General features: G+C 44.5%; 2 protein-coding genes and 1 long non-coding RNA gene across 4 annotated transcripts in view; 2 read left to right on the forward strand and 1 right to left on the reverse strand.

Annotated features, from left to right (window-relative positions):
• Positions 1-3,570, forward strand: part of FYCO1 (FYVE and coiled-coil domain autophagy adaptor 1) — a 34,519-nt gene extending 30,949 nt beyond the window's left edge. For both annotated transcript variants that reach the window (XM_010712950.3, XM_010712951.3), the window contains one exon: positions 344-3,570. In XM_010712950.3, the coding sequence (XP_010711252.1) occupies positions 344-419 (76 nt within the window). In that variant the 3' untranslated portion in view covers positions 420-3,570. The remainder of the gene's footprint in view (positions 1-343) is intronic.
• A 1,035-nt stretch (positions 3,571-4,605) lies between these two features.
• LOC109368295 lies at positions 4,606-18,434 on the forward strand. Its single transcript, XR_002116199.2, has 2 exons — positions 4,606-5,466; positions 18,189-18,434. It is a non-coding gene; the product is annotated as an uncharacterized LOC109368295 (long non-coding RNA).
• On the reverse strand, positions 5,947-11,138 carry CCR9 (C-C motif chemokine receptor 9). The gene is made up of 3 exons (XM_010712952.3): positions 10,974-11,138; positions 8,748-8,807; positions 5,947-8,425 (listed from the first exon to the last, which is right to left on the reverse strand). Exons 2-3 carry the CDS (start codon positions 8,763-8,765, stop codon positions 7,262-7,264), a joined length of 1,182 nt encoding a protein of 393 aa, XP_010711254.1. The 5' UTR covers positions 8,766-8,807; positions 10,974-11,138; the 3' UTR covers positions 5,947-7,261.

The following is an 18,434-nucleotide window of genomic DNA, read 5'->3' on the forward strand; positions in this document are numbered from 1 at the left end:
GCAAATGTTTAGTTGTATCGTTACTCTGCTGTTTGGAAGTAAGTGTGAGAAATTGCTCCCTGCTTGCCAAAAGATCTTCAAGTTTTAGTTTTTGTTCTTCTTTTTTGTTTTCGTCTCCCCACCGTAGCAGACTTTAACTTGTTTGTCTCAACCTCTGACTAGATAAATAGAATAGTCAGAAATGTTATCTTTGAAACAAGAAACTTGACAGCCTTTGTGAAAAAAATCTCTTTTTAACACAAGTCATTTTTTTGCCTGACTGTAAAATGAATTAACTTTTAAGACTTTCTGTCTAGTTGATTTCAGCTAACACAGTCATCTTCTTCCTTTTGTTTCTTGACAGATTTATTTCAAAAAGAGTGTTTTATCAGTTGACTGTTGAGCGACCTGTCATCTATGATGGAAGTGATTTTCCATAGCCTTGAATATACTGTGTTATTTTTAATTAAATTTGTAAGAAAGCTATTATTTATGTATATGTAAGCATTATGATTACCACTATTTGAAGAATTTGAAACTATGCAATAGCTATAATGCACATAGAGAGCATGTATACACTAGAAAACAAAGCCTTTTTAGAAACACTAATGGTTCTGTACTGTGTACAGATTGCTCAGAAGCCATCTTGTTTGATTCAACAAGGCAAGTAATGTTCCAGCCAAATTTTTTTCAGTGGAGAAAAAAGTAAATGTGGAAGTGACAAAATGCAAACTGAAATTCTCTACTGAAAATTGAATGACATTTCTTACAAAAATATCCTTCAAAAGGAAATTCAAATAAAAATACATACTTTTGTTGACCTCTTCACTAAGGAATAAAATACCCATTTCTTGTTCTGCTCTACTGCTCTCACAGTCAGAACAGCAACTATGCAATCTTTCAATCTTTGCAGACATATATTGTAATTCATCTAGAATTTTTTATCTCTTTCAAGTTTTATAAGCAGCAACTATAGAGTTTTTTTACATTTTGAGCTAAGATTTGGTAAGTCTTAACTGGCTTTTATAAATGCTTTGGTCTTTAATACCAGTTACAAAGCAATAAAACATGAAGCAACAATTTATTTCACTTCGTACTCTGTAAGTTGTTCCACTGAAATCAGCTCTTTTGGTGAGTACCAGTGGCAGAATCAGGTGTATAATTTGTAGAATAAAGTACTACTCACTGTTTGACACTTGGAAGAGAAGCATTTCTGTTTCCTGCTGTAGCACCTTGGTCAGCAGCATTCACAAGAAAGCACAATCTCTGAGAAGGCCAGCAATGTCCTTTCTCTCTGTAGACTATGTGGAATGCAGCCATAAGTTTTGAATTGGTCTCCAGAAATTCATCTGAAATTGAATACATATCCAGCACTTACGGAACTCTCCATCTGATCCTACAGCAAAAGGCTGCTTGCTAAAAGATGGATGCAAGGCAGTGTTTGACATTTACACAGTAACAGTTTGAGCTATAAGGAAATTTCTGGAAAAAAAATACTGTAGATAAAGCTAACCGTTGCTAATCATTCATTCCGTTGTTAACAATGTATAAATACACTGATCCTGAAGAAGATTGTGAAAGAATGACTGCCTTTCGTGGTCCACCTGGACTTCAAGTTGCACGTTCAGGGCTTTCTAACAAGGACTTGCACTCAGGTTGGCACCAAGCTGGAATTGGGGCTTTTTCAACGAGGCTGTTTGGCTCCTGGATGGTTTACTCTTCGAATGCCTCTTCCCAGTATATGTGATGTGCTGTGCTGGGCAGAGGAGTTGGTGAGAGGTGTGCACTGCCTTACTCCTCCTGAGTAACAGGATGCAGTAAGAGTTAGACCCTTCCCTGGCTGTGTGCATGAAAAAGAGACAAGAAACCAAAGTGGGCAATAAATGACACAAATACAGACATAAATGCTCTGCTCTGAATTATGGCATATTTCAGTGTTGAAGCTATGTTTATATTTAATTGAGCAAGAAGAGTTTATTTATTGCTGAAGAATGGATACTGTATACCGTTTGCTATGCAATTTCACACAGCTGTTACTGAAGTCTGCTGCAGTTTTCCTTTAAGCTTTCAGGTGTGGTTTTTAAGAGCATCTTGTTGCTGTTTTACTTAGAATACTAATCTTACTAGGAGATCTTTATTAAAATGCCAAATGTAAGTTAAAGGGATGCTGTCAAATGTTTTAGGCCAAAATATGACATCTCTGCTCAGAAGTATTTATCTGTAGTCAGAATCGTTTGACAGGCTTGCCTCTGGATTTCCTCTCTGCGTCCTTGTTCTTAAGATTTTTTCATTCAATAGCAAATATTTTTAAGGCACCATTTATTCTTAAAGTAACTGGCTCCATGTAGTAGGCCAAATTTTTTCACGCAAGTTTTTCATGTAGACAGGCCTGAGGTTTGCCAAAACCTGTGTTTGGGAGGTGGGTAATAAAAACACTGGATGACTTTCTTTTTAGCATTTGAGTCTTTCTGTTAGCTTTTCTTCAGGTTTTCCTGTCACATGAGAGACAGGAAGACCTGGCTTTTTTGCTCTCTGAAACAGGACTAAGAGGAGAAGCAAGAACCTGTAGGTTCAAGATAAAAGATTAATGTTTGCTTCTCACAGAAGTTGTTTCAGAAAAGCAAATATTCCATCAGGTAAAGATGCAACAAGTGGACATGAGCTCAGCTGTTGGAAGGAACTGTTCAAGTAAAGGAACCCATTGTGTCACCTAGATGAGGGAGTTTTTCCACCTCAGGGGCTGTGCAGAGAACACAGTAAAGAACATGTTCTTGTTATAGAGCTGTTGTGTGACTGTCCCAGATCATTTATTGCTGGAGTCACGGGCCCCGGTGTAGGACTGCCCACAAGCATAGGTTTGTGCAAGAGACTTCTCTCAAGCGCTTCATATTCTCATTTGTAAAGAACCCGTTCATGTGAGGTGTGCCTTCAATGCTGATAAATCTGTTTGCCTACAGAGGTTCAGGTGTTTTGTTGCATTGGGCCTTTGGTTAAAAGACCATCCCCTGCAATACAATTAAGATAAATATTTAAAATCAATCACAAAACTGATTTAAGGGGATGTCATACCTGTGACCTTTATATACAAAGAGTGCATAAAAAGTTAGCATATCTACTTGGGTGTTTTTTTCTGGGTGCTAGAATAAGGAAGGGTAATTTGTTTTCTGTTAGGCAGGGATTTATGCAGAGGAAAAATACAGTTATTTTAAGAAAATGACATAATTCCTTTATTTAGCATTACTCAATGCTGCTTTATGAGAAATCACTAAGATTTGCACGGTAAGCAGTAGCACCGCTTCAAAAGCCTGAATTTGCTCTTTTTAAAAATTGAAATTGCACTATAGTTTTAATTATACTCAGACACTTATATTGTAACTTGTTCAGAAACATTTTCTGGTTTTAGCTGCCAAAGAATTGCAAACCCATTCACATCAAATTTCACGTTCCACGAGGGGAAAAAAAGAGATTTGTGTATCCCAGCATCTGTGCAGTTACAGAGGTGTAGACAGTTATGTACTGGAATGTTTCTTGATGCTTTTTTTTCCTTTTATAACCTCAGGAATTAAAAAAATAAACTTCTTTATCATCCAGCGTGTATGTCTGCTTTGTGCCTGATAGAGATGGCTTTGTCTTGAAGAAAAATCAGATCTATTTCTAGGCTGGTAAAGTTGGGAAATAAGGAAAAATTAGAAGGTTAGAAAATAAGACTGAGTTCATTTATACTGAATAATTGTGTGAGTGAGAGGCATTCTTTATGTATTGTCTCTGCTCCTTGCCTTAGAAGGGTTGGAGAACATCTACTTGCATTTGTAGACTCGGCCCCATGTAGGCTAACCTGAGCTGCTGGAGCCATTGGAATGGGGACAGGAGGCCCCACCACTATCAGTCATCACTTCTTTTTTTCAGTGCTGCTTATTTCTGTGTCCTCGTAGATTTCTTCTGGGGGCTGTAAGCAGAAGCTCAGAGGCACCTCTGGAATCAAGTCTCAGCCATGCCTAGCATGATAGCAAAGACCAAATACATCCAAACTGCTGTGCAGCTCAAAAAGGGAGGCTGTAGCTGTTGAAAGTCTCTGTGTAAATCTCCAATAATCAGTTCTCAGCCTTATTAAGCAATGCATCCTCCACGCTAAAGGCAAGATGATCTGAGCCCTAATGCTGTCTTACATGGGATTTTAACCCACCTGTGTCCTACTGTCAATCCCAGTTATTGACCTTGGCACACCCAGCACAGCACTGCTGTGTGGACCATGTGAAAGTGTATGACTGCCACGGGGCAATGATATACTCTCCATTAGTCCTTGAATTGTCACTTTGCAGTCCAAATACAAGGTTTCAAAATTCCTATAGCCCAGGCTCAGAAAAAAACAGCTCTCAAGGGCATGGAATCTATGGTGTCTGAGCAGTGACATCACAGTGTTGATCCAGGTTGTAGCTGGAAATGACGATTTTACGTGTACCAAACTCACATCAATAGTTCAGGTTTCAGGATGAATGCAACCATACTACGTTATGTGACTTCAAGCGATGTTTGCAGCAGCTGTGACAATCCTCACTGTGCCGTAGTTGCTCGGCTCCCTGGAAGAGGACCTGTACCCTGTACAGGGTACCTGTACCCCCCATCTGTGTTTGAGGTGGGAGCTGCTGTCGGTTGAACAGGTTTGTCTGCAGGAAGTGGCATTTCCTCCTCAGCTCTCATCTCGCTTCCTCTCCTGACACCGCAGACAGGCTGCTGTGATGCTACGTGACAGCCTGACAGTCACAGCCACCTCTGGGGCCTTTGAGACGTGGAATTAATGACAGTTCAGTGCTACTGGCGGCAGTCTCCATTATGGCATGGCTTTGCATGGTCTGAGGAATCTAGGAATGAGACAGTGGGCTCCTGGCCTACTTGAGGCTCTCGGAAGCCTCCTGTCATTTCACTGAGACCTCATTTTCTGCAGACAGATGTTTTTGTGGATGACTGAGGCAAAACCCAGCTGGCTGACTCACAGGGCCTCAGGAGCATCTGGCTGTGCTGCTCTGCTCTCTGGTAGATGGAGTGCCTCGTCTTCAGCTTGAGGCCTCTGGACTGTAACACTTAGCAGGTGCTGAGGGGTGAAAAGCCGAGGATGGGGCCACACTCCAAAATGTGATGTGATACACAGACAGCAAGGAGGCCCCTGAGGAGCAGCATCTCCGCGCTGAGCCCCGCTGGGAGCGCACACTGCAGGCACTGCCTGACTCAGAGCGGGATGTCATGACCGGGGGACGACCCGGTGCCCTGACCTACTGAAAGTTCAGCGCCGTGTCACCAGCCTCAGCAGTTTCACTCGCCGGCCCTGCATGAGAATTTCCCACTGTGCTTCTGCTGAGTGAGGGCGCAGCACTCACCTGTGTGCTGAAACATGGACGTCCCTCTTTGCTGTCCACTGCTCACAGCCACCAGGAATTCCGCGGCTGAAGCTTGCACAGCTGTTTTTAAGGAGGACAGCATTTCGGGAGCAGGGTAAGTCCTCTTGCTTTATTGCTATTGAGAGCAGTGCTGGAGTGGAGAGGGGTCATTTCCCAGGCCCTCATTTCCACACTTTTCCCTGCATGTGGAAGATCAGAAGGGGATTTTTTAGGTCTGCTGTGTGTATTTGAAGCTGAGGTGGTTTTGTGTGTCACTCCCGTGTGACATCTGGGGGGGACAACTTAGGGACACCTGCTGTCTTCCGCTTACCCTGTGTGCAGACCTCCCATGGCAGAGCAGCTGCATGGATTTCCCTATGTCATTGCCCCCCATTTGGGTGAGTGAGTGCTTCACTCATGTACTTCACTATGTTGTGTGTCTGCTGTCAGTTACTGGGAATTGCAAAAATAGGGAGGCTATTTGCTTCTCCTCAGACACGGGAGGAAACAGGCTGGGTGTATGAACGCAAAGATGGAGCGGGCTTGTAGGCAAAGACACCACCAGTCCATCCCCGCGGTGGATGTATACGTGACAGTGTTTTATTGAAGGGAATTTCAGCTTCTGATCCATTTGAGCTCCATGCAAATCACAAACGCCGCCTTTACACATACAGGAAAAAATGCATGTCTCTTTCAGCACTTATTTCTCTAAGGCAAAAATGAAGAACAATAAAAAACCCTCAAAAATGTATGTCAAAGTAGAACCCCATCTACTCAGATTTACTGTGTTAGTTAGGAAAGCAATGCCAAGCCTTGCAGAAAACTGGTGTTTACTCAGATGCTTTAATGATTGATAGTAACCTAACGCCAAAGCAGATTATTAAAATAGGTTATTTACAAGAAAGCCTGCTGGGCACTAAAACAAGCAGCATAAGCTTGGGGGTGCCTGGGGTGGGAACTGCTGGGAGCCTTGTGGTGCCGCAGACCTCCCGTGCCCTAATGGTGCCAGTGTTGGCCCATCCGCAGTTCCCAAGAAACTAGTAGGTTTGCTGCAGCTCCCACCTAAATGCACCTTCTACCCCACCAGCCCCAAGAGGAGCATCTCAACCAAAATGTTGCTAACGATAGGTTTGAGATCTTATGACTCTCTGTCTCATCAGTTCTGGGTTAAACGTCTTTTGTTGTCTTTGCAAAAGTGCCGTAATTGATGGTTTATTGAATTGTCAGTTTGGGGTTTAAGTGCTCAGGGACAGAAAATTCAGAGCATCCAGTGGCTTTGAATTCTTACTGAGAGTTGTGGCTTGTCAATGCAGAGAAATACAAAACTGCAGCAAATACATTGCACCTGCTCTCACCCTACATCGAAGAGCTAAAATACAGGAGAAGGATTTAATCCTGTAGTGAGTACAGAATATTAGTTTTCCTTTGACTGTCCCACAAAGCAGTATTGTGTCCATTTGTGCAGGAAACAGCCTTCACTTTCTGAAACCAGGCAATGGCCAAAAATCGAGTTATCATGGAGCCGTCCTGCAGTGAGGGCCCAGCTCCTTCTCACCACTTCCCATGGATGGAAGTGTGGTTCATCCTTGCATGATGCTTATGGCTTTTCTGAGAGGCTTGCTATTTGGGCTGTGTTTTGAGCAATGGATGGGTTCTAAGAGCTGCCTCAGAGATAGTTCTTATCCTTTGTCAGCTCGGCTCACAACATGCCTGGCTCCATTTTGCTGCGTGGTGCTGAAGGTTTCACTTCCCTATGTGAGTGAGGCCTGGTCTGGCTTGGCAGGGCACAAAGGAAGCACATGTAGGGCCCTCAGTGTCCCTGCTTAGTCCTGGACACAACCAAGGCAATCTTTGGGGTGCAGGAGTGATGTCTGAAAGGACATGCTTGATAACCCTCAAGAGACACTGGCTTACACAAAGACTTGGCATGAGGCAGGAACAACAGAGGAGGCCAAATGGGTGCTGAGGGTGAGTGAGTTCCTCACCCGCCGCCGCCCCAGCATGGCAAAGGACCAGTTGGAGCTGTGCTCCTGGCTGTCACCCAAGGAGGAGCACTGCTCCTGGCCTCCAGGCCAATAGCGGCCAGTGCTCCGCACCATCCTGACCAGTGCCATCCTAAAACGTTCCCCAGCAAAGACATAGAGGAAGGGGTTGAGGCAACTGTGGAGGAAGGCAATGCTCTGGGTGACCTGCAGCCCAATGTCCAGCCCATTGATGGTCTGGCAGCTGTACACCGCCCCGGTGTACATGTTGATGGTCTTGATCAGCAAAACAATGTTGTATGGGAACTGAGAGAGAAGAAAGGCAGTGATGATCATGGTGATGATCTTTAATGACTTCTGCTTTTGGCATCTTTTGGCTTGGAGAAGGGTGTGGATGATCAGGGTGTAGCAAATAACCACAACCAAAAGCGGGAGGAAGAAGCCTATAGTGACCTTCAGAGCCAGGACAGCAACTCTGAAGGCCGTGCCAACGTTGGGCGGGTATGTCATTTTGCACACCGTCACAGCACCGATCTGCTTGCTCTGGCTGTACATTATCTCAGGGAGGCACAGGCTGACAGATGCCAGCCAGACAGCCAAGCACACAAGTTTGCTGCGCAGGATCCGCCTTTGCTTGGAAGATTTAGCTTTTGTTGCTTGAACAATGGTGATGTACCTGTCAAAACTGATGCATGTTAGAAACAAGATGCAGCTGTAGAAGTTGATCTTATACATGCTATTGACCACTTTGCACATGAAATTTCTGAAGATCCATCCACTGGAGGCAGCCGTGGCCCAGAAAGGAAGGGTGAAAAGGAGGAGCAGATCTGCAACAGCTAAGTGCAGCAGGTAGCGGTCCATCATGCTCCTCCTGAAGCGGTATTTGCAGTAGATGAGAACGACCAAGGCATTTCCCACCGTGCCCACAAAGAAGATGAGCCAGAAAAACACGGGCAAGAAGGCTCGAGCAAACTGCCAGACCTGCCTCCTGTCACACATGAGCTCTGTGTCGTTGGCGAGGTTCCCAATGACAGACAGCCCTGCGCTGTCATTCCTGTAGTAATCCAGGCTGGTCTTGCCAGTGTGGGGAACCTGTGGTGGGACACTGGGTAAATTCACATTGAGGTGGCCCATGAGAGCATAAATTCACCAGATGTAGCTTAAGATCCCCAGCATCACCCATTTTAGTAGGGAAGAGCTATCAGCAAAACAGTGAGTTTCAGATGGCCTTGTAATGCACCCACGCCCAGGAGAAGATTCAAATATATAAAAAAATCCAGACTCAGAAAGACATGGGGAAGAAAGCTTTGTAACACTGTTATGGTGGGGCAGCACAACTGGCTCTTCGGAGTAGAAAACTGATTTTGGGGGAAGGAAAAAATGAGATTACATAGCAACATTTGTGTGTACTCACTGTGCTTGCAAGTGCCATCTTTACTCAATTCTTCCTTTGTGTCGAAGGAGATAATGCAATCTGGAATGAAAAGATGGCAGCAGAACAAACAATTTGAAATGGCTCTGAAATAGGACTGTGACTCATCTTCAATTCTTTTATTTTAATATTAAACCTCAGTGGGATTCTCAGCTACCTTTCTGAACTGAAGCTTTTTAACCCTCTTAGATGTGTCTGGCTGATAGATGGGCAAACCAAGCAGAAACCAATGTCTCTGAGATGTTTCCATTTTGCTAAAAGATGGGCAGAAAAGATCCTTAATGCAGGAAAAACTAAGGGTAAATTAGGCCTTCAGCTTCTCTCTGCTGCTGTGCTGATTACACCCTTTGACTTACTAGGGTCAGTGTGATTTCATTTTTAATAAGATGTACAGTCCCCAGTGCGCACATCAAAAAAGAAAGCCATCTGAAAGCGCCATAACTTCATGAGAATGTTTAACGTCTCTCACGAGCTGTCTAGCAACTGGCAAGGAAAAGCACCTGCCTTCTAGGGGTGGCTTGCAGCGCTAAACTATTTGCATCCCCTGCACTCTTCCTGCAGCATCTCCTATCTGTGGGCTGCCATGCTCCTCGCTGGGCCCCTCACAGCAGCTTGTTATGCCCCCAGACACTAGAAAGCCTGTTTTTTGCTGCAGATTGCTTTGTACAGGAGCCGTCACAAAAGTCCAATGAGCCAGGTCACACAGCCACCACTGAGCTCAGCCTTTCCCTGGGGGAACAGCCCACATTCAGGTGCTTTCTCTTGGGTTTCTCCCATGCACCAGCCAAAAGTACCGTTCCCAGTGTTAACTGGGGCAGGAGCTGATGCAGCAAGCGGGTCACGTCCGCATCCTGCACTCATGTTGGCTGTGCACTGTCCAGCATAGGATGTTTGCAGCAAATATTTGTGAGGTTTTGGAATTTGGTCCAAAATGTAAAGTGGCTGTTTTTGGATATTGAAAACACAAACTGAGGACCAAGCCTTTTATTTCTGTCTCCATGCAGTACCTTCAGTGAGTATGGAATGAGGTTTGCAGCACAAGTTCTTTTCAATGAAAGAACGGTAGTCTCAGCGCAGAGCACTGAGAGGAGATTGAAGAAATAAAAATAGCCACAAGTGTGTGCTCATTGTTTCTTGAATTTTCTATCAAGACACAGAACTACATGGAGGATTATGTTGGCCCCTGGAGAGTCAATTACAGATATCAATGGAACAATGTCATCCATGCCCTGATGCACAATTTTTGAAGTGTAAAGCTCAAGCTATATGTTGTTTGCCATCTATCCAAAGCAGCTTGCCATGGAAAGTACATGGCCAAAGCATAACAACGAGCTGTGTGGTTCAGAATTCACACCAGCAAAAGAGGCTGAAAAGAAACGCATCTGTAACACGTACATTTAAATATTAAGACATAGAAATAGACCAGCTGTAGCTTTGTACATGCGAATGATGATGGGCAGGGCTGCGTTAACTGGTGAAAAATGTTCTCATCCCTGTCGCACATGGCAAAGCCCCCATCCCCATCCCATTCCTGTCCCCACCTGGCTCCAGCCATGTTGCAGTACACAGGCTCACTCACATCACAGTAAATGCAGAGGCAGTGGGGAATCGAGCTGGGTTTATACTGTTTGAGAAGCAAAGCATTGTGAAGTCAGCTTCAAGGCAGAAGAAGCACTGTGCTAACCACAGCAGTGGCCTCTCACTGGGGTTTTGCCGCTGTGCTTGCCAGAGGTTATATTAATAGTAGCAGTCATTTGGTTTGGGGCATAATGGCCATTCAGATGCTACAGCAAGCACTTGATTTTCTCCTGCAGTGACCTCCTACTTGCTGCAGGCTTCAGAGTTCCTCAGCACATCCAGATTTCATTGCAGAATTGGGAGATTTCACCAAAACCACCCATGACCAAGCCAGACCTCAAGAAATAAGCTCTAAGAGCTCACTGTGCATTGGTGAGTGCAGGGAACAAGATGCCATCCCAAGGCCTTGTTTCCAAAATGTTGCTCTGGCATCTGCTGCCAGAGCTGGTTGGTTGGAGTCAATCTGGGAGCAAAATAACTGCGTTATCTCCTACTCATCTCTGTTGCAATAGAAAAGATCCATCCTAACTTCGCCAGGTCACTGGCTACTTTTCCAAATTAAAGAGCCTGTTTGTAACACAGATTCCTGTCCACTGAGGAAAGCGAGTTGGCTGAAAGTAGGGCACTCACCGGTGGTCGCTGCGGGGAGGTCGGCCACACCGCTGCACGCCCTGCTCTGTGCAGCCTCGCTGAGCCCCAGGCTTTGTAGGCTGCGTTGGGTGTGTGCTCCTAGACCCAGGCCCAATCAAACCTGTGAGCGGCTGCTCTCTCTGTGGTTTGCATGGTTTAGATGGCTCAAACACAGATGGTTTTTTTGTTTTTTGTTTTTTTAATTTTTTTATTGTTTTGTTTTTTTGCTGTTGACTTTTCTGGTAAGCACCTTCAATAACAAAGGGGAGATGGCTCTTTTATCACTATTTCCAGCTGAGATGCACCAAAAAAAGCAGGGGCTGCTGCCAGTATGGTCACATCCCAATGAAAAAAACAATCACCCAAAAAAGAACAGAGTCTCCCAGGGAGCCACCGGTGCGCCCAGGGAGTGAGGAGCTGGGTCCCATTCTTCTCACTCTGAGTTGGCCCTTGGCCACGGACACTCAGTGATATAGTGCCACTTGCCAGTGGCATATGAGTGGATCCAGAGGATGTGTCTGAATGCATCAGGGTGGCTTGGTGTGTGCTGGAGGGTGCAGAGTCACTTTGTGAAATCAGGGAAGCATAAAGCAGGACTGCAGGTAACAGCTGGATCCCTCTGTGTGGCACACCTTGTGTGAGAGCGCACAGAAATTCTGATGAGGAAAGAAGGGATAAGTGGTGGATAAATGCATGAAACTGCACATTGTGTGTCTTGTTCTCTGCAAGCTGGCATGCAAATCACATTTATATTCCCTTCTCTTTGGGAAGCTCAAACACCACGATCTTTGCTGAACTGCTGGTTTCACTCATCCCCAGCAAAATTTCCACAATGCCATTGAGGTCCAGCTCTAATTACCAGCCAGTAATTAAGAGAACAGCAACAACTGGGACAGACTCTGGGCTGAACTCAGCTGTCATTGGTATTATCCTTCAACACTGCCATCATTGTGGCCTCAGGACCAAGTGCAGCCACAGGGAAGCACCCAGTGCTGCTAATGCCTTCTGCTCAGCAGCAAAACCTGCCCCACTGTTCTTCCATCACTGGAAGGAAGAGGGCAAGGATAGGGATTTCCAACCATACACGATGTGCGTTAAAATCAGGCAAAGTGCTTGGCTAGTTTGTAGCTGGGAGATGAAACCCCTCAGAGAAGCAAACAGGACCAGGGAAAAAATCTTAAATCTTAAATTTCAGAGACCAGAGCATGGGCTGTTGTTAATCCAGTCGGTTATTTTTTTCCTGCCATGCTCCATTTATTGTTATTGCAAAAATGACATTTTTTGTCCACCACAGTGGGAACTGTGCCATAATAGCTTGAACATTACACATCTTGCCACATTTCTGTCCAATCGCGTACCCTGTTCATACCCACACTTAGTGCTGTCCACACATAATGAGCCTCAAAGCAAATCCTGTAATTTCCCTTCAGTTCATATCATTATGAAATTGAGAACCACTGCTTTCCTCGCAAACATATTGCTTTCACTCCTGCCAAAAGAACTTGAATTGCAGAATTTTTGTTTGTTTAACGTAAGTGGGAAATAAAGACCACTAGCATTTCTTACGTCTTCTAACTCTACGGTGTTTAATTTAAGACACAACTTGGTAGAGAGCTTTTAACTCCCTGTTTATCCCACATATTAGCAACAGATATGTGCTCAGCTTGATACGCTCATCAGTGCTGGAAAGATTTTGCAGAAATAGAACATAGCTTGGGGTTACACCCTCTTCTGGGGCTGACCTCAAAGTTTCATTTTTCATAGCCAAAACTGTGCTGTGCTCGCACTGAATCTGAATTGAAATACACACACCCCTCTGGAAAAAAATACTGATTTTCCCCTGTGCCTTGCTTGGTCTGTTTATGGGAGGCTGTGGCCAGAACTGGCTCTTGGTGCGATAGGTGTCCTCTGGCCAGCAGCTGTGCCATGTTCCTGTGGAGCTTCCCATACAGCATGTGTCTGCTTCTGGCCTCTGCCATGAGCACAGAGTAATTAAAATGATCAGACTTGTTTGTGAGTTAGATGTCAATTTTTGACATGTTTATGACCTCCTTGTTGAGGGTGCATCCTGTTTTCACCACTTTCCTCACTAACCCAGTTGCAGGTGGAAGTGCAGGCTGCTGTTCTGTGACTCCGATCCCAGATACAACCTGCTGGTGCTCCAGAAACTACTCACTCCGTCCTGTGAATGCATTAAACATCCAGGCTCCCCAGGGCAGCAGTCACGGTACTGAGTTCAAGAAACATCTGGACAGCACTCTCAGTCATATGGTCCAATTTTTGGGTGGTGCCATGAGGAGCCAGGAGTTGGATTCAATGATCCTTATGGGTCCCCTTCAACTAAGGGTATTCTATGGCAGTTCCAGCTCAGTTCAGACCGAGAGTAGGGTAAGCTGCCACTGTGGGTGCCATGAGATAGGTGATTTTTCCCGTGGCTGACGATCACTCTGGTGCTCTTTATCACTCTTCCTATACTCAGACCAGTCAAGCTGAATGGGAATAATGTCTGGGCTGTGGCTGTCAAAAGCACCATCACCAAAAAGCAACCTTTACCATGTCCAAAAAGTCTCTACCTTCTTTCTATTTAAGCTTAACGTAGAAACATGAGACTCCTTAGCTGAGAACTGAGTTCAAAAGGCACTTGAGTCACTTTGGTTGTCACCACTTTCTCAACACTTACTCAAAACTGCACTCCTCTGCCTCTGCCTAAACTTTTAACCCCTGAGAAGCATTTCTTAGTAGTTTGGAGCGCTAGAATGTCAACAAGATAGCATTCAGCTGAAAAAAACAGGCCAAGTCTCAGAGAAGTCCATGCCAAGACCAGCTGTTTGAAGCTAGCTGCAGAGAAATGCCAGGGGAGCAGCAACAGCCGGCTATGACTGCAAGCTGACCAATGTCAGACATACTTATAAGGGTGAAGAAGAAGGTGCAGTCTTCTTAGTGTCCTACAAAGCATCATAAAACCATTCCTCTTAGCAAGGTTACTGCTAAAACCCATGGAAGACTTGGTGGCAAAGAAAGCAGACCAGAGAAAGGCTAATTAAAGGATCCCCACGGAAATCCCTGACTCACTGGCCTACCTCCCAGCAGTGCTATGAAGGAGGGCTCTCAGTCAGTGCAGTGCTGAGGTGAATATTTCCAGGAGACAAAACATTCAGCCTGTAGGTGAGAGCATCCTCCAGCAAAGCAGGCACCATGACTGCCAGCACACCTTGCCATTGGATGCTGTGGGCCTCAGCACATTGGTGCCTTGATGCAGTTAGGGATCAGAATAACCAAAATTATGAGTTAGATTCTTCACACTCACAGCTGTTTAAGATCTCATATCAGGGAGGAGGGCACATCAAAATACTGATTTGTGTCGATTTTTTTCTTTCCCCTTCTTTAGAGAATTACTTTCACTGGGACAAAGTACAGGTCTTTGGCTTCCTTTGGTACTACACCATTACATTCAGCCTTCATGCAAGACTCTGGAAGGTATAGAAGTGAGGTGAACCTGAAGGGGCTTTGTCCTAAATCTGATAGCCCTGTCACATTATGAAATATTCACTTGCTGAGAGACCTCGTGTGTCCCACAGTAATGCTCAGACTGCATGATTCTGAAATTGGCAGGAGCTCATACAGTCCTCTGGGAAAAGTTATCTTCTGAAATACAGCCATAAGCTTTTGAACCCCAAACATTAAAAAAGTAAAACAAGTAAAACACCAGAAAATGTCAGTAAAGTATCTAGCATTGTGAGCGCAAGGAATGAGATGGTCTTTAAATAACCCTTCCAATCCAAACCATCTTATGATTCTATCTTCAGGTCAGCTGGATCTCTAGGTGTAGGTATGTGGTTGCATCAGCCTACACTTCTCCCACATTTGGCTGCTTGCTCCCAGCTCCACTAATTCTTTTTCAGGGAGCTAGATGCTGTAACCCAGAACACCACAAATAATCTATTACCTTCCTATTTGTAGTGTAACTTTTATAAGAGGTCATCACCCTTTTACCCACTGAAAAAAGCAATTGTGAACTCCCAGATAAAAGGAGTGAGCAATACTGAAAGTAAAGTTACATCTGTGGCTGCATTGGCTGTAGGGCCAGCTCATTTTGCAATTCATCACAGATTCAACTGCATCCTTCACCTGCTCATTAAGCCACAGTGTGGTTATGAGATACAAAGCTTGTGAAACTCCCTCTGTTGTAGGAGAGAGGTGGGGAGAGGGAAGGAAGAGCCCCATTTACAGATGGAGTGCCATTTCCTAAAATCACATCATCCAGCAGACAACCTGCATATAAAATGAGCATTTTTCTTGACAACATAGAAACCTTCCCAAAATGTTCTCCCCAGCAGTATCTTCAAAGGCACCACAGTGAGCTAAAGAAACAGGCTTTTGCTTCTTGGGTCCCCAGGAACTTGGGAGACAATAGCGTGGCTTCCCAGGTGCATCAATGTGTGGGTATCCATAAATACCCTTCACTGTGCAAAATTTAGACAGCAGATTGGAGGAAAACAGAAGAGCCATTTAAGACTGCACCAAGCTATGAACTCTCCGTAGGATGCTGGATGTACATTTGTTGCCATTTTTTGTCAACGTATGTTTTGATACATATATGGAGTCTTACTGAATCTGGGAGTGGAATTGAATTTGGCATCTCGTGCCATCATTGTCTGCCTGGTACAGCACAGACAGTTTTGAACCAGTTTCCACAGAAAAGTCTCTAGAAAACAAGCACCACGCTCACCATGCTAGAGAGAAGTTGTACCATTTCAACTGCAACCTCTTTGCTGGCTGGATGGCTCTTTTCCTCCCAGGCTTTGGACACACATTGCAGCAGTCAGTTTTCTGTTCTTGCTCCATTAGCTCCTCCTCAACCTCCCAGATAGAGCCTGCAGGCTTGGTGCAGAGCTGCCAAGTACTGCTCAAGTGCAGAAATCTTGATGGTAGTGGCACTTAATACTGATGAGCCATAAGATGCTCATACGAGGTGCTTCTGACAAAGGAATCTCAAAGCATTTTTAAAAATTCAGTAAGTTTCCAAACACCACCTCTGCAAGGTCCTGGCACAGAGTTATTTCTATTTTATGGAGAAAAAACTGAAGCACGGCAATTTGTTCAAGCTGACCCAGTAGGTAACTGACAGATCTAAACATGAGTTGCAATTCCCCACTGACTTTTGAATGTATTAACAGCATGAGGGACCAGAAGCTCCCTGGGCATTACCCAATGTATTCCTGGACATGCAGTTCATCTGTAGGCATCTTCATTCCTTGACTGCAAAACTAAAACAGATCAAAAGTGCAGGTGCATCAGAGCACTAATGTATTCATTATTACAATGTATTTTGAAGATGAAATTGTTGTAGTAACTAAAAAACAAAGATAAAACTAGTGCATTTTATAAGAACAAACACATCCTGGTAATAGTCATGTTATAAACAGTTGCACTAGACAACATAATATCTAATTTTTACCTATCTTTACAAAAAGAACTCACAATTTTTAAATCTACTGTACAAAGATACAGGAAAAAAAGCCATGTTAATAAATGATGACCTATAAATAAATCCCACTAAAAGTGATATGCAAATTCTAGATATGAGTAAGGCTGATTATTTCAAGGTTTTTTTTTTTTTTTTAGAACGTTTCAAACTTTTATTCGCAAGTATTACCGTTTCTAGGAAAAAAACGTTTATTTCATCGGTATATCTTCCATCTGGTTTTAATGATGATCATCAACATGATTTCTGTTTTCTGCTTTGGTTTTGTGTTTGTTTTATGGAAAGCAAGTAAAGCAAAACTTTTAGGAGTGTCCAGGTTTCAGTTTTAGTAAGCACTAACCATCATATACGCATCTGTCCAACACAACATTACAAAGTTCCTTGACAGTTTTGGGTTCTTTCATAAACGAGCTACTAATCCATATTTAAGAGTTACTACTTTTGTGGCAATTATTCACTGTGGCTTCGACAAGAAGAGACTCCAACAGATCACTAGACCTCAACATTTGTCATGCCAGAGTGGTATGAGATTGCTAGGTAGAGAATCAGAGGTATTATGTTTCAGCAGGATTAATTCAGCAATTTAGAATCATAGAATCATTAAAGTTGGACAAGACCACTAAGAACACCACCAACTCATCCCCACCATGCCCACTGACCACGTCCCTCAGTACCACATCCACAGGCTTCTTCAACACCTCCAGGGACGGTGACTGCACCACCTCCCTGGGCAGCCTGTGCCACTGCTTCACTGCTCTTTCTGAGAAGAAATAATACCCAACCTGAACTCTCTCTGGTGCAACATGAGGCCATTTCCTCTCATCCCATCACTGTAACCTGGCTGACCCCCACCTCACCACAGGCTCCTTTCAGGCAGCTGTAGAGCGATCAGGTCTCCCTTCAGCCTCCTCTTTTCCAGACTGAACAATCCCAGCTCCCTCAGCTGCTCCCATAAGACTTGTGCTCCAGATCCCTCACAGCTTCATTGCCCTTCTCTGAACACACTCCAGGGTCTCAATGTCCTTCTTGTAGTGAGGGCCCAAAACTGAGCACAGCACTTGAGGTGCAGCCTCACCAGTGCTGAGCACAGAGGAACGATGAGCTCCCTGCTCCTGATGGCCACACTATTTCTGATATAAGCCAGGATGCCGTTGGCCTTCTTGGCCACTCGTGCACTCTGCTGACACATTTCCAGCTAGCTGTTCACCAACATCCCCAGGTCCTTTTCTACCCCGCAGCTTTCCAGCCACTCTGCCCCAAGCCTGGAGCACTGTATGGGAATGCTGTGGCCAAAGTGCAGGACCCAGCGCTTGGCCTTGTTGAAGCCCGCACAACTGGCCTCAGTCCATCGAATCATCCTGGCCAGAAAGCCCTGAAGGGCCGAGATCATCAATAAAGCTATTAAATGGCGTCATCCCCAATACAGTCCATGAGGAACACCACTTGTGACTGAACACCACGTGGATTTAACTCCATTCACCATCACTCCCAGTACCCAGCCACCCAGCCAGTTTTTTTACCCAGAGAAGAGTACACCAAATTGGATGAAATTTGCAGCATGTCACACTGTAACTAAAACGGTGTAAAAATCTCAGTGCCAAATAGGGCTCTTAAAACTGGTTTACCAATTAGAAAGCTTACAAACTCATGCCCACTTAATCTTTTTCAATTATAACTTCCCATCCATTTTGTAGACACCTCTGTCTACATGCCGTGATTTCTATCTCTAGGGCGCTTAGACAAGGAGGTGATGTAGCATACAGCACAGCAAGCCAAGAGAGAGATGGAGGACAAGAAAGATTTGCAGTGGTGCCTGGCAAAGCGTTTCGGCTGTGAGGAGAGAAATCAAATCAACATTCGGGTGACAGATTAACCTGCTGGTAAGAGGTCAACCTTCCTAACTACAGCCTGATGGCCTTGTTTTCCTTAGCCATGCGCTTTAACTGAGATTAAAAGCATCCCCTAGTAAGACTGAA

This window comes from Meleagris gallopavo, chromosome 6 (assembly GCF_000146605.3).
Source record: "Meleagris gallopavo isolate NT-WF06-2002-E0010 breed Aviagen turkey brand Nicholas breeding stock chromosome 6, Turkey_5.1, whole genome shotgun sequence".
NCBI classification, from domain to species: Eukaryota; Metazoa; Chordata; class Aves; order Galliformes; family Phasianidae; genus Meleagris; species Meleagris gallopavo.